The following is a 14,484-nucleotide window of genomic DNA, read 5'->3' as shown; positions in this document are numbered from 1 at the left end:
ATGCAGAAAAGACATCGCTTACCAAAGACTTCCCAGCATTTGCACCTCTATGGTATTTTATGGCAACTCAATTACTTTGAGATATTTAGAAAAGACATTGAAAAAAGTCAACATCTTCAATTATTAATCACAGGCATTACACTTGGGATGTTTATAGGTAAATAAAATCTCCTACATCAATTAATTCAGGGTCAAAAGTAAAGTTTACAGAAAACTTTCTGCAAGCATCTGACAGACTTTTAAGTTTAGGGGGAAGTAAGGAGAAGAAAGAGAGATGACAGACCAGACGGGACTGAAACAGAGAATCATCACAAAGCAAACACTAAGGGTCTGGAGAGACAAACGGATCAGCAGGCAGGAGTATTGGCTCCCTTACAGAAGACCCAAGTTTAGTTATTTCTCAGCACCCATTTGGGAGGTCACAAGTGTCTCTATCATTGAGTTCCAAGAGACTCAATGATTCCTTCTAGAGCCAGAAGCATAAAAGGAACACATACATACATACAAGCAAACACTCATACACATAAAATAAAAATTATTTAAGAACAATCAAAAAAGCAAATATTAAAAGTAGACAAAAGGAAATCATTGCAACCTCAAAAATGTTGCACTGAAGGGCTAGGAAGACAGATGGCATGGCAGTTAGGAGGACTGGTTCATCTTCCAGAGGATTCAGGTTCAATTTCTAACACCAGTATGGCCGCTAACAGTCTTCTGTAACTACAGTTCTCAGGGCTTCAACACACTCTTCTAGTTTCCTTGGGTATAGTACACACATTTTACACAGGCATATAAACAAACAAAAATATCCATATGCAATAAAAGATCTTTAAGAAAGGAAACTTTCCATTTAAGTATGACATCTTCAAGAGGAGAATAGAAAAGAGTACGTGTCATGTAACTCATGATGAGTGTCATGGACATAGGAGTGACATGGAACGTAAAGAAGAGCAGACACTACATGGATGTAGAGGGTGGAAGCCCGTGCAAAGTGACTCAAAGACAGAGCAATCAGTCAACACTCTTCTCAAGGAAGCTAGAAGACATCACACTCAAAAGGAGGATGCCAGCTATTTCCCTCCTTTACAAACTTTAACAAATCAGGTCAGGGAGCAGCAGCAGCAGCAGCAGCAGCAGCAGCAGCAGCAGCAGCATTCACTGGCACACTAAAGCTCCCAGTATGTGAGGGGATTAGGAATTTAAGACATCTTCCCAAGGATGATGTAACTGATTCAATGTGGCATTCAGTTCTGAGAACACAGTGTTTAGTACTTATGAGATATTTAAGGATACAAGCAGTTCAGTAATGATTTCATCAAAGCACTTAGGGCTTTGTGTTTTACCATAAAGGCCACTTGAAGGAAACAGTAGAGCAGACAATGTGGCAATACCATTTTACATCATTTTTGGGAGGACAGAATTTAATGCACACAGAATCCACCTGAATCCTATATTATTTTAAAACCAGACATGAATAATCCTTGAAGCTTCTCATATTGAGGAAAAAAGTATTAGCACCAACAGAAATGGGATTTTTCCAAAATATTTGCTTGGAGATATCAGAATGTCTGCAAGTGATATAACTCTTCCGGAGGCAGCATATAATGTACACCCTGCCTCTTCCAATTCCTGGGCAGCCCAGCACAACTGTCCGTACCAGTGCTATTTCTTGCAAGACTGGAGAACCTGGACTCCCTCTATTTGGGGAGCCTCCCCTCCCAGTCTCCAGTATCCACTATTTAAGCACAGAGAGGAATAAAGGAGAAAAGCTTAGGAGGATTTGCTATAAGGATAAAGACACTTTATCCACAGTTTCTGCAAAGCTCAGGCTGTGAAGATAGTCATACCTGAAGAAAATTCATATTTAATACTGTTGTTTACATGATCCATTAGCCATGTGGGAAGCATTACATGTACTTCAAATGACTAAATAAAATACATATTCTCACAAAACTTTAATGATGTTAAATTCAGAAAATCTTCTAAAGCAGCAAACATCTCTTGAAATACACCATAACATAGAATGTAAACACGTGTCCTGACACAATTTAAAAATTGAACCAAGCAGTCATTTAGCTTCTTCATAAACAAATGCATAAAAACTCCAATACAAAACAAACAGAGTAAACTACTGATAGTAACCTAGACTGCAACAAAGTTAGACAAGATTCCTGTAGTTTCCAGATGTCTTCACGAGTGAAATGAGTCTTCACAAAATAAAGCAGAATACAGTAAGAAGGAAGATGCCTGGGAGTTCACACACACACACACACACACACACACACACACACACACACACACACACACTACATATGTATACACCTATGCACAATTTTATACATATATAAAATTCTTCTATATTAGACTAGACACCTAAAAAACATAATGCACCAGCTTCATAACTAAATTTACAAAGTAATATTAAATAAAAAATGTTAAACATGCTTGTATTTTATGGAAAGGTAATTTGATACAAATATTTACCTTAAATCACATTGTACTTTTGGTGAATACAATTTTCCAAGATATATTTAATTAGATACAAAAGTTATGCTCTGGACATATGAAATACCTGTTTAACTTTCCTCAAAAGATACACAATCTATAGTTATCATTGTATAATAGATATGAAATAGAACACAAAACAGCTTGGATGCTGAAGTCCTAGGACCTGGTGGAGAGGTGAGTGGATCACAAGGGCTTAACATTCACCAATGGATCAATCCAGCTGAATGGATTGGGAGGTGGGTCCTAACAGGAGGAAGTGGGTCACTGGGGTGCCTTTAAGTATATAGCTGTGTTTGCACTTAGTAGCATGCACACATAGACATACATGTGCCCTCCCTCTCCTAGTTGCTGTGAGGTGAGGCACTCTCTTCCATCACACCCTTCTGCAACGATACCCACAGCATCAGAGTCCCAGAACCCCTTTACATCCCCAGAAGCATGAAAAAAAGAACTGCAGTCTGAAATCATGAGCCCATATTTGGGTTCCTTCAACCTATTTATCACAGACACCATAGCAACAAAACATTGACAAAGATGCTTAGTAAATGACCTATTTACTACCCTTACTTTCCTGGCTGTGAAACATTTTTCTAGTAACTCTTACTCTTTTAAAAACCACCCAGCTTACCAATGTGGCTTAACTGAGGTAGTAAACTAGTTACTAAGTATCTCTGAAACTGTGAAAAAGAGATGAAGGTAAGAAAAATTCCCATAATGGTACCAAGTATTCCCTTAAATAATTTGTATGCATGTGAATGTGTTTGTGCATCAGTGTGCATGCACGTGTGTGGATTTCAAAGGACAGTCTTCGGTGTCATTCCTCTTCAGCTGATGTTTACTTTGTATGGAGGAGATAGTTACTCACTGAACCTATAGCTTGCCGATTCAGAGCCTCAGGAATACACCTGCCTTCACCTGTAAAACTGAGATTCGAAATGACTTCTGTCACCATGATTAGTGTACTTACAGCAGATTCAAGGGACTGAACTCTGGTCCTCATGCTTTACACAGGAAGCACACTACCAACTGAGCCATCTCCTTGATGCCACCAAAAATATTTAATTCATTTCCCAAAATAATTTTTAAAAAACTTATCTCTAAGTACCAAGAGTGACAGAGATACTTGAAATTTCTTCTTGGCTTTAAATTTAAAAAATCTAAGAATATTGCTGAATCTAAGTATTAAAGATGTTCGACACACTGACAAAGCACACCTACTGTCTAAATAATATGTAAGCACAGCTCGTACTTAATGTTTATATACAGATGGTGGTTCTTTTCCCTTCACATATCCAACTAATTCCTACGTCCTTGATAGGTAGATTATCATTACCTAGACTCAATGAGTAATTCTGCATTGCTCAAAATGTTTCCCAACATTCATGAGCTCTTAGTAACTATTTTCATGAAGTATCAACTGCAAAAGTAGGTGGTTTGCCATAGGTACCTTTTTTTAACTAGTAACTATCACCAGCTCACCATCTAGGAATAAGAGTCATTCAACTGCCTTAGTCATTATCCCTGAAAATAATATGCTGTAGCTCAAAGCTGCACTGTATTCTTTAAGAGCAGGTTTTTTAACATAGCAACATTGCAAAATAAGAGGCTCCATTGTGATACCACTCCAATGCTGCTTTCATTTGGTATCTAATTGCTTGAAGTGGATTTCAGTGGTACTATGTCATTACATTGTACCCAAAGTACCCAAAAGCTATTCGGATGGAAGCATTAGTGTTTTTCTTTACTGATGCCCATTTTGCCAACAACTGAAACACTGATGGCATGACTTCCACAAATTAAAATGCAACTGAAGATATTTTGCCAAAGTAGGAACTTTCTTAAATAGGCTCTCTACATTCTGGGTTAAGGCTCTGACTCTATGGCGCCATGATGGCACAGGCTCTTAGAGACTCACTACGTCTGTTGCCGTACTATCTGTATTAGAACCCATGCTCCAAGCTCTGCTTGGCTCCTGGTGTTTCTGATCGCACCCGTCTCTCACTCCTTTATTCCATCCCTGACGTTTCTTCACCCTGACAAACGTAATGATCCTGGATGTGGCCAAAACGTTTGCTTTCTTAGTCTTAAATGGTGCAAGGTATTACCGTTTTTGGATAGAATTTGCTTTTCTGATTTTTTTCCCCTATTTCTAACCTGGAGAGTACAGGACCACTGTCTTCAATGCTCAGGACTTAAGTTCAACATACAGTACCTTCAATAAATATTTGATGTTTTCTCTGGGTAATTACATGTGTGAAACCGAGCTAACACTGCCCCCAGCTCTCTAGTTATTCTTCCGTCAATAGTATACAGTAAATATCTGCCACAAAACATAGCATATATTGATTTGTGATGACAAAATTATGTGTGGTCTTGCACAGAGGAATATGGAGATAAATGTCTGCTGACTGGATCTGTATCTGAGAACAGAAACCTAATATTAAGAAAGGAGTAATATCCTTGGTCCATCTTAATCTGGTTCTCTGCCCAAAGCATGTATGCATGGACATACACCATATATGTCCATGTATTATGCATCTCTGTAGTTGAATTCACATACTGAGTTTAGTGTTCCTACTCTTATTTTCTGTCAGGTTGTACATGGCACATTGAAATAGGCAATGCAACTATTGTTATGAATAAAGGTTTTCAAATTAGAAAGAGCACATCTATTTCTAACAATTGTGGGGTTACCAAAACAAAAACTAAGATGTAGTAGCATTTCTATTGTATTTTAATAAATAAAGACTTCTTGAAGATCTGAGAGTAAACAGTCCCACTGGTCAGCCTTACAGACCCTTAATCCCAGTAGGCACAACGACATACACCTTTAATCCCAGTGGTACACGCCTTTAATCCCAGCCCTAGAGAGAAATGTAGGATGGAGGGAGACCATTCTCAGGAACACAGTCTCATTCTGAGATTCCTGGAGACAGAATCACCATTTCAGACTGAGGTCAAGGTATGAGCCAGTGGCTGGCTGTTTTGCTTTTCAGATCTTCAGGTTGAACCCCAATTTCTGACCCTAAGTTTTTATTAATCATGCTTCACTAAGATATAATACTAAGCTTTGTTAAACAGATTGTTCTAAATTAACCATTTACTACTAGTGTCTGATTCACATATATGGAGACCAGGCTCTGCCTCAAGATATCATTTTCTCTCCACATACATGCAAAACATAATCTATGGCTGAGGCCCACAATGACACAAAAATTTTAGCATAAAAAATTTTAGACTAGTCAAATTCTGACATAATTTGATAGAGGGATAAAAATATGGCATCAGTCTTTAATATATTATAGATTCCACAAAGAAGTCTTTAAGGCAGATGTGTTGGCGAACAGCTATAATCCTAGCCATGCTGAGGAAGGAGGATATGAATTCAAGGCCATTCTGGACTACAAAGTGAGAGACAGTGTATCACAAAGAAAAAAAAATCTCTTTCAGGACTTTTTTAAAATTAATTCAACCAAAGTAAAATAATTTATGTTTCTCAAAAGAAATTTGGCAAAGACTTCAAAACACATAAGTGATGTTGATTCTAGTGCAGTGTTTCCATGGAGCATGTTTGCTAGTTAATAGACTGTGAATCCAAACAGCAAGGTTTTCCGAGCCCAACAATCTACCTATCAAACTGGTGACTCAAAGACTGTGCTAGGAGTAATGATTAAATCAACGTATCAATTTCACACTCCACTAGTATTTCAAAACTTAGCATAACAAAGACATGAAGAAGTTCAAAGAGAAGACAGCTTAATGCAAGTTACATATATTCTGTAAGATAGGGATGAAATATATTCATCTCAGAAAGGTGAGGACTAACAGTGTGTGAACAAAAATTTTCCATTTTCAAAGTTAGCAGGAATTTCCAATGACATATAATTTGGTATACTTTTGGATAACTAAGTTTGGAAGAACAAATTTATAAAATGATAATGCCTCAATAAAACAGACAACCCTCCACAGGAAAGAAAGGACATTTGTCCTTCATTTACCAAATATTGTCTAAATTATGCAAATAATAAAAATATATGCTACAAGAAAGTAAATACTTTTTTAAAAAAAAGATTTCATTAAAAGAAAAAAAAGGCAGTAAAAAGGCCAAGGTTTGAAATATCCTGTCATATCCCTTGTTTTGTAGAGCTATGGATTAAATGTAGAGCCTTGTGCATACTGAGTTGGAGCCTCAGTCTAAATCTAGAGTTTAGAAAAATAAACAATAGAAATAAAAGCTCCTTAGAAAATGCTAATGAGAAAGACAAAAACCCATCTGGAGACCAGGAATATAACCTAGGGTAGGATGCAGATGTAAAGAATAGCAAAAGTATGTACTTTAAAATTTTTGAGTGGGAAGAATGAGAATATGAGCAAAGAGGTCAAGACCACGATGGGTACACCAACGGAAACAGTCTAATAGAAGCTCACCAACTCTAGCCAGACAGGGAAGGAACAAGCATAGGACCAAACTAGTCCCTCTGAATGTGATTTACAGTTGCATGGCTGGGCAGACTGAGGGGCCACTAGCAATGGCACCAGGATTTATCCCTACTGCTTGTACGATGGATACCTTGCTCAGCCTAGACATAATAGGGAGGGCCTTGGACCTTCCCCAAACCAGTGTGCCTTACCCTCTCTGAGGTGTGGACGGGGGGTGGAAGGGTAAGTGGATGGAATAAAAGGAGGGGAGTGCGAACTTGGATGGCTATGTATAATGAAAAATACACACACACACACACACACACACACACACATATATGCTGTTGATTAAAGTATTGATTGTGCAGTTCATTTAAAAATGTAATGTATAATTAAGAAATATAGGTTAATAGGTAATCATCTATTAATAGTCAAGCTTGTAGTCATGTTAGATTTTCTAGATGTATTTCGGATGGATAGGTATTCTTCTAATCTTTCAGAAACCTTCAGAATATGGAACTTAAAATGTTTTAAAAACTTAAGGCTTATCATGGCAGTGAGACACATCTTCACCAATTACTTTAAGAGGAAGATAGGCATTGAAGAGGCTCCTCATGGAGTTGGTTAGCCATTCGAGAAAGAAACTGCTCTTGCCTGAACTGAGAAATGACAGCTGAGCTTGCCTAAAGGTGAGACCATCCTTTACCATTCCTGCTTCATGAAAGAATCCGCCAGACATTCTGCAGGACACAGAAGAAACTGACTGGCAGTTTGCCAATACAGGCAGAACTATCTTTGAAATTTCCTTCTTCATGGAAAAGTCTGCCAAATACTATTGGCCTGTAGGCTGAAGATGGATGCCCCAACGGTACAGAGGAACTTTGGGTGACTGTCCAGGCAGCGAGATGTCTCTGTCATTTCTAGAGTTTTAAAAGTTGCTTTTTTCTTGTTTGCTTAGGTAATATTGTATCTTTCTGGAGTCTTTGATGGAGTTAAGAATTTATAGTTATAGCTTTCTTTAGTTATAATAAAAGATAAAGTAGATATAAATATTGTAACTGTAATTCTTGTTTGATACCTGTTTTGTTATATGTAATTTTATTATGTTAAAGTTAAACCCTTCCAGAAAAGGGGAAATGGTCCTTCTGTCTATGTGTTGAATTTACTGTTTAATGAATAAAGAAAACTGGCTTGGCCTATAGCATGGGAGGAGGAAGGCAGAGTTAAGAGAAGCTATGGATCTGCTGCCTGAGACAGATGATGGGAACTTTAGCTGGTAAGCTACAGCCATGTGGCAATATACAGAGTAATAGAGATGGGTTAGTTTAGGATATGAGTTTAGCCAGAAATATGCTTAAGATATTGGCCAAACAGTATTGCAAATAATATGGTTTGATGAGTTTTTATTTCGTGGCTGGGTGGCGGGGACAAACAAGCAGCGCCCTTCCCAACACACTGGTAATTCCCATTAGCTGCTGGCAGAATCCTTTCAACTGTGTACGAGGTACAAAGTGTTGTCAAAGACAAAGGTCAGGATATGGAGAGCTCACAGTAAGATTACTCAAACATAAACAAAAGGTAGCACGAAATGTTGGCAGTGTATGAGAATTGTAAACTAGGAACATAGCCAACAATGATGACAAGATTTCTGTGCCCATCATTCTTAAGACATAAAATTAAAGTATACTGGGCTCTAATATAATATTTTGAAATGAAAATTCAAAAACAGATGATTGAATAATGGATAGCAACATACGATTACAATGACATTTTAAAAAACTATGCTTCTGTAGAATAACACAAGGCTGGGCCTATTCTAGAATGTAAAAAGACAGGTATTTTCTCAATTAATAGCAAAATCCAAAAAAAACTATTCACAACATAATAAAATGACAAAGTAGCCAGCAAGACCCCATGAATGAGTTCTGGCAATCTACTGTGTGTAACAGAGTAATAGGTTGATTTATTGTACTCTTAAAAATTGCTAACAAAGTATATCTTCAGTACTCTCAATGCAGAAAGGTGAATAAATATTATTGGGTTTGATTTGGTCATTTCACAACATATACATATATCAAAACACATTGTAAACCTTAATACTATGTACTGCTTTTCTATTTTACCTTGATAAAGTTAAAAAAAGAAATTCAGAAGGAAAATAAGCCCAAAGAGCTTTGAAATGTGCAGCTGATTTCTCATAGTAAACAATGAGGCAATACCTTGAGGATGAAACAAAATGTTCAAGTCATACAGTCTTTGTACTTTGTGGTGGCTTGAGTGAGCATGGACCTACTGGCTCATAGATTTGAACGTTTGGTTCCTAGTTGGCACAACTGTTTAGAGAAAAATTAGGTGTTGCCTTTTGGAGATATGTCACAGGGAGTGGGCGGTGAGGTTTCAAAAGGCCAGCCAATGGACCCAGTCTCTCCTCTCTGCCTATTGCTTATTGACCAAAGTAAGAGCTCAGCTGCAGCCCCAGCGCCATTCCTGACTGCCTGCTCCAGTGCCCCCTGAATGGGTCATGAACTCACCCTCTGAAACCATAAGGAAGACCTAGGCTAAATGCTTTCCTTTCTAAGCAGCTTTCGTCACAGTGCCTCTTCACAGCAACAGAAGTAATAAGACCAACTTTAAAGGAAATTATGAGATATTCCTATATGATGAAGTTATTCTAGGAAAGGAACAAAAAGTAAAATCAAGATAAAGGAAACAGTAAATTTATATGTAGATATGAGTATAGCACTGAATAACTAAAATTCTAATATGTGAAAATACAAACAGACTGGAAGTAATATGATCAATAACAGTATTTTATTAATTGAAGGTGAGATGATATATCAATAGTAATGCCTCCCAGGTTCTTTCAATGTTTAAGAAAAAAATCAATATTTCTTATACATAACCTCAGGCTAATGATAGCTAATCTTACAGAGAAGAGCTTCTAGGCAAGAAAAAGGACAAGAGGAATAAATAAAACAATACATTAAAACTAAGGCACAAGGAAAATTAAAGTAATAGAAATTATATTAAAAATGGCAAACGTGAATGTTGTGTGACATTTTATTCTTTTGGTTTTTTGGGGGGTCCCAAAACCCAGCTCCCAAATAAACACACACAGAGGCTTATTCTTACTTACGAACACCCAGCCTAAGCTCGGCTTGTTTCCAGACAGCTTTTCTTAAGTTAAGTATCCCAACTACCTTTTGTCTCTGGGATTTTTCTTTTCTTACCTGTGCATATATAGCCCATGTTCACTCTGACTCCATGGCTGGCTGGGTGGCCACTGGCGTCCTCCTCCCCTTGTTCTCTCACGGCTCCTTCCTCTCTTCAGATCCCTCCGTCTACTTATCCTCACTATCTGCCAGCCCCACACATCCTTTCTCCCGCCTCGCTACTGGCCGTTCAATTCTTTATTAGGACCATCACGTGTTTTAGACAGGCAAAGAATCAGTTTCACAGAGTTAAACAAATGCAGCATAAACAAAAGTCACATACCTGAAAATAACATTCCCCCAACATGTGAAATCCTTTTTTATAGAACTGAGAATTATGACCTCTTAAACTATGAACAAATTTTTTTTATTATTTATTTATTTATTAAAGATTTCTGTCTCTTCCCTGCCACCGCCTCCCATATCCCTCCCCCTCCCCAATCAACTCCCCCTCTCTCAATCAGAAGACGGGTTCCCTGTCCTGTGGGGAGTCCAAGGACCTCCCACCTCCTTCCAGGTCTAGTAAGGTGAACATCCAAACAGCCTAGGCTCCCACAAAGCCAGAATACTGAACAATTTTTTTTAAAGTAACCCTAAAACTTGTTAAGTCTGGAGAGTAGGCCCAGCCACTGGTATCCATCCCAGCCCCCCTGGCCTGGGAGTATATTGGTCTAAACTCCAAATCCCAGCATGCCCCAGGGAGGGGGATAAGACCACTCCCACAGGGTATGTAAGTGGGCTCCCAGAGGAGAAACACGTGTGTTCTCTGCTTTCTTGTGTCCCCACCATGCACTCAGCCCCTCGAGAGCACAGTATTTAAAATGATGGGCATTTTAATTCGGTTTGATCTGACCTAATTGAATGTCTTTGCCCCGCCCTCTCGTTATTTTTTTTCTAACAAAACTGTTGCATACAAGTGACAAATAAAACGGAGTAAGAAGGACTGAAACTCAAAACTGAGATCCAGACAAAGGTAAGCAAGGAGAAGTGGCAAGGTCACATGAGTATTAAAAAAAATCTCTATTTCAAGTACAAATGAACATGAGTATAAACATGTGAGTGTTAATGCACCAGCAAGCTCAGCAGAACTGTGAAGAACAATAAGTAAATTAGTAATCATAGTTGAAAACTTGAACACACTTCTCTCGGACCTCAGAAAACCAAGAACACATACATAGAAAAAAAAATAACAAACATAATCCAGTAGAAAAAAATAAAATTACACAATGCGAAAATAAAGAATTCCAAACCCATAGGAAACATTAAACAAAGACTATATTGAGGCTACAGCTGTTTTCCTCGCACAATAACAAATGGCAATTATGACGAATAGCATTTTCTAAAACTTAAACTACACTTCGCAGCATTACCTTTTCATAAATGATAGAGAAATCTTACAATCATGTTTTCCCTATCCTCCCCCTTCCAGTTCCCTCAGATGTAAAGTTCTGATGTAGAGGATTTCCTTTCAGGTTTGGATTAAAGGACATCAAATTCTAAGTCGGTTCTACCTGATGGAGGATCTTTGTGTTTACAGCCGTCAACCAGGAAGCCCCCGCTGGAGGGTGTGGGCCTTTGGCCTTGATGTAAAATCTGGGCAAAGAGTCAGATCAAGTCCCTGGCTTCCCTCAATTCCCTTTAAAGGACTGTTCTGCTCTGGGTCAGCTGACGGCTTACCTTACAGAGATTCAGGTGGAAGGGTACTTCCCTTGACATCTTTGTCCTCGGGCTTCGCCTCGGGGACCTGCGGCTTGTTCTGCAGGGCACACAGCAGCTGGAGGTAGGTCTGGTTCCTAAGGGACAGAGTTTGAGTGAAGTGACAGGAGTGTGGGGGGTGGAAGGGTGAGGGGGACTGCCTGAGGCTTCAACCCAGATCCCCACCTCACCTGCGCAGCTTATCCTCTTCCTGTCCCTCTTGCAGCTTCAAGGTTTCAAGTTCCTGATTCGATTGGTCAAGCTTCTGCTGAGTTCCCGCCTGACGTTCCTTAGCCTCTGCAGAAATCTCTGCCAGCTTCTGGATACGCTTCTGAGGGGGCAGAGAGAGTGCACAGGTAACTCAGGCTGCTGTCCTGAAGCCACATCCCCTTGTCCCCTGCTTAGAAAGAGCTAAGACTCCCTTCTGAGCGGGGGGAGGGTATAGACAGGACTCATCACAGCTGTTATCCTGGAGCCACACCCGCCATGTCCCCTGCTTAGACTGAGCTCAGGGCTCAGACTCACTGACAGAAAGGGGTCAGGGCTCAGACTCGCTGACAGAAAGGGTCCCTTATTGCTTTGAGGCAGAGAAGAGCCTGGAGAAAGGAGTCTACCTGGTGCAGCTGCCACTGCTTCTGAGCTGTTTCCAGTTTTTCCTCAAGTACTTGCTTCTGCAGGGAGAAAATGATGACTTCTTATGTTTGGGTTCGGAGACAGTGCTAAGTCCAGCCCAGCTTACCCCTTCCTCCCTCCGGGCTTTCCTTCTCTCAAGTCTTCTAGGTGTACCTTAGTCTGGAGTTGCTTGTATGCCTCCTGGAGCTCAGTGTACTTCCTTTGGGCCTCTTCTGCCTGGGGCAAGGCCTGGGTCAGGGCAGATTTTATGGCTTCCACGTGATCCTGGTACACAGCCTTCAGTTCCTTCCATTGCTCTTTCGCTTCAGTGGCCTTCTGGCCTAAGATGGGCCACAAAGAACAAGTGCATGAGGGAGAATGGCCTGCAGCTGGCCTTCTATAACCCTGGGCCACAGTCTTCCCATGAGCTAGACACAGACAGAAGTCACATCGTCCCTCTCCAACCATTTAGATCAGACCCCACCACAAACACTCACGACTTGTGTCTTCAGAAAGCAAATTGTCTGGGCTCTGGGCGGTATCTTCCTGAGCCAGAAAATTCTGTAGGAAGTTGACTACCTGAAGCTGGCTGCAAAGCAGCTTGTCTTTCTTCCGGGAGTTCTGTTCAGAGCAAGGAGAGAAGCAGGGACTAGCCTTACCTTTGGGCACTGTACGCCAAGACTGTCTTCCACTTTGTTCTTCACCGGTGTTGCCCGCTATCTCAATAGGCAATCCTAGGACCAGCCTCTACTGAAATGCTGGGTCCCACCTTAATACATACCCTCACGAATTCCTCCATGATCCGGGCTGGCAGTTCTGTTTCTTCCTGCAAGCCTACAGGTTCTAGAATGCCTTCTACCTCAGCAAGGACCCTGTAGAAAACAAGTGAGGGCGTGCACAGTAGCTCTAAAGGACATGCGCACAGGCATAAATGTCAGGGACTGTACAAGGCTTTCTTCTGAGTCCTTAAGCAGCTCCCAAATCATGACACACCCCCTGAAGCCACACCCCCCAGTCCCCTGCTTACAAAGAGCTGCAGGGCTCAGACTCCCTTCAGGGGGAGGGAGGGGGGGAGGGTGTAGATGCGACTCCTCACAGCTGCTACCCTGGAGCCACACCCCCCGCCATGTTCCCTGCTTAGACTGAGCTCAGGGCTCAGACTCGTTCATAGAAATGGGTCAGGGTTCATACTCGCTGACAGAAAGGGTCTCTTATCACTTTGAGGCAGAGAAAGGCCTAGAAATTCCACTGTTGCTGGGCGGTGGTGGCTCAGGCCTTTAATCCCAGAGGCAGACGCAGGCGGATCTCTGTGAGTGAGAGGCCAGCCTGGTCTACAGAGCGAATTCTAGGGCAGTCAGGGCTACAGATAAACAACATCCCTCTGAGGTCAAACTCCTGGGACAGGGTGACACCGTCGCTGAAAGGCCGCACTCCCGAATTAGAGTGGCATTGCCCCTCCTAAGCCGCCGGCCTAGACGCCCCCACCCCCCGCGCTCACTCTTTGGTCGGCCCCGACAGCCCCAGCCGCTGCCCTAGTCGCCTGCCCCCCCGGCACTCACACTTCGGTCGCCGCCACCGTCTCCAGCCGCTCGCCCCTCCCCCCGACCCGCACTCACTCTTCGGTAGCCTCCGTCTGCTTCTCAGGAGCCGCCATAGCTCTCTGCGAGCAGCACCTTGGGATGCTCCTAAACTCCGCGCCGAGGCAAGCGATTGGCTTCTGTGTTGGTGGGCGGGACTCTAAGGAAGGGAAGCTTGTTTTCATTGGCCATAGGCCACTCCGGACCCGCCCTTGACGCACACGCAGATGTGACTGGAGCCTGTGGGCGGGCTGCAGGTTCTGCGCCTGCGCGATAGGCAGTACTGCCGAGCAGTGTCAGTTCTGGCAGTGGCTGCAGAGAGAAGAGGGTTTTTTTTTGTTGTTGTTTGTTTTTGTTTGTTTGTTTTTTTAACGTTTTCTTTTTTAAACTTATTACGTCCAAAGAAAGGAAGTGTGGCTGTCCTCCAGGACGCTGAAGAATATTGGTCTTATAAGTAAATT

General features: G+C 41.2%; 1 protein-coding gene across 1 annotated transcript in view; it reads right to left on the bottom strand.

Moving 5' to 3' along the window:
* The window catches only part of Zwint (ZW10 interacting kinetochore protein), a 21,603-nt gene extending 7,449 nt beyond the window's left edge, over positions 1–14,154 (bottom strand). The window contains exons 1-7 of the mRNA XM_005360168.3: positions 14,063–14,154; positions 13,228–13,318; positions 12,944–13,067; positions 12,621–12,787; positions 12,449–12,505; positions 12,026–12,165; positions 11,817–11,932 (exon numbers count right to left, since the gene is read on the bottom strand). Of these exons, the coding sequence (XP_005360225.2) occupies positions 11,818–11,932; positions 12,026–12,165; positions 12,449–12,505; positions 12,621–12,787; positions 12,944–13,067; positions 13,228–13,318; positions 14,063–14,100 (732 nt within the window). The 5' untranslated portion in view covers positions 14,101–14,154 and the 3' untranslated portion in view covers position 11,817. The remainder of the gene's footprint in view (positions 1–11,816; positions 11,933–12,025; positions 12,166–12,448; positions 12,506–12,620; positions 12,788–12,943; positions 13,068–13,227; positions 13,319–14,062) is intronic.
* Positions 14,155–14,484: the final 330 nt, after the last annotated feature.

This window comes from Microtus ochrogaster, linkage group LG2 (genome assembly GCF_000317375.1).
Source record: "Microtus ochrogaster isolate Prairie Vole_2 linkage group LG2, MicOch1.0, whole genome shotgun sequence".
Lineage (NCBI taxonomy): Eukaryota > Metazoa > Chordata > Mammalia > Rodentia > Cricetidae > Microtus > Microtus ochrogaster.
Note: the sequence above shows the minus strand (reverse complement) of the source record. Positions and strands in the feature narration are given on the sequence as shown.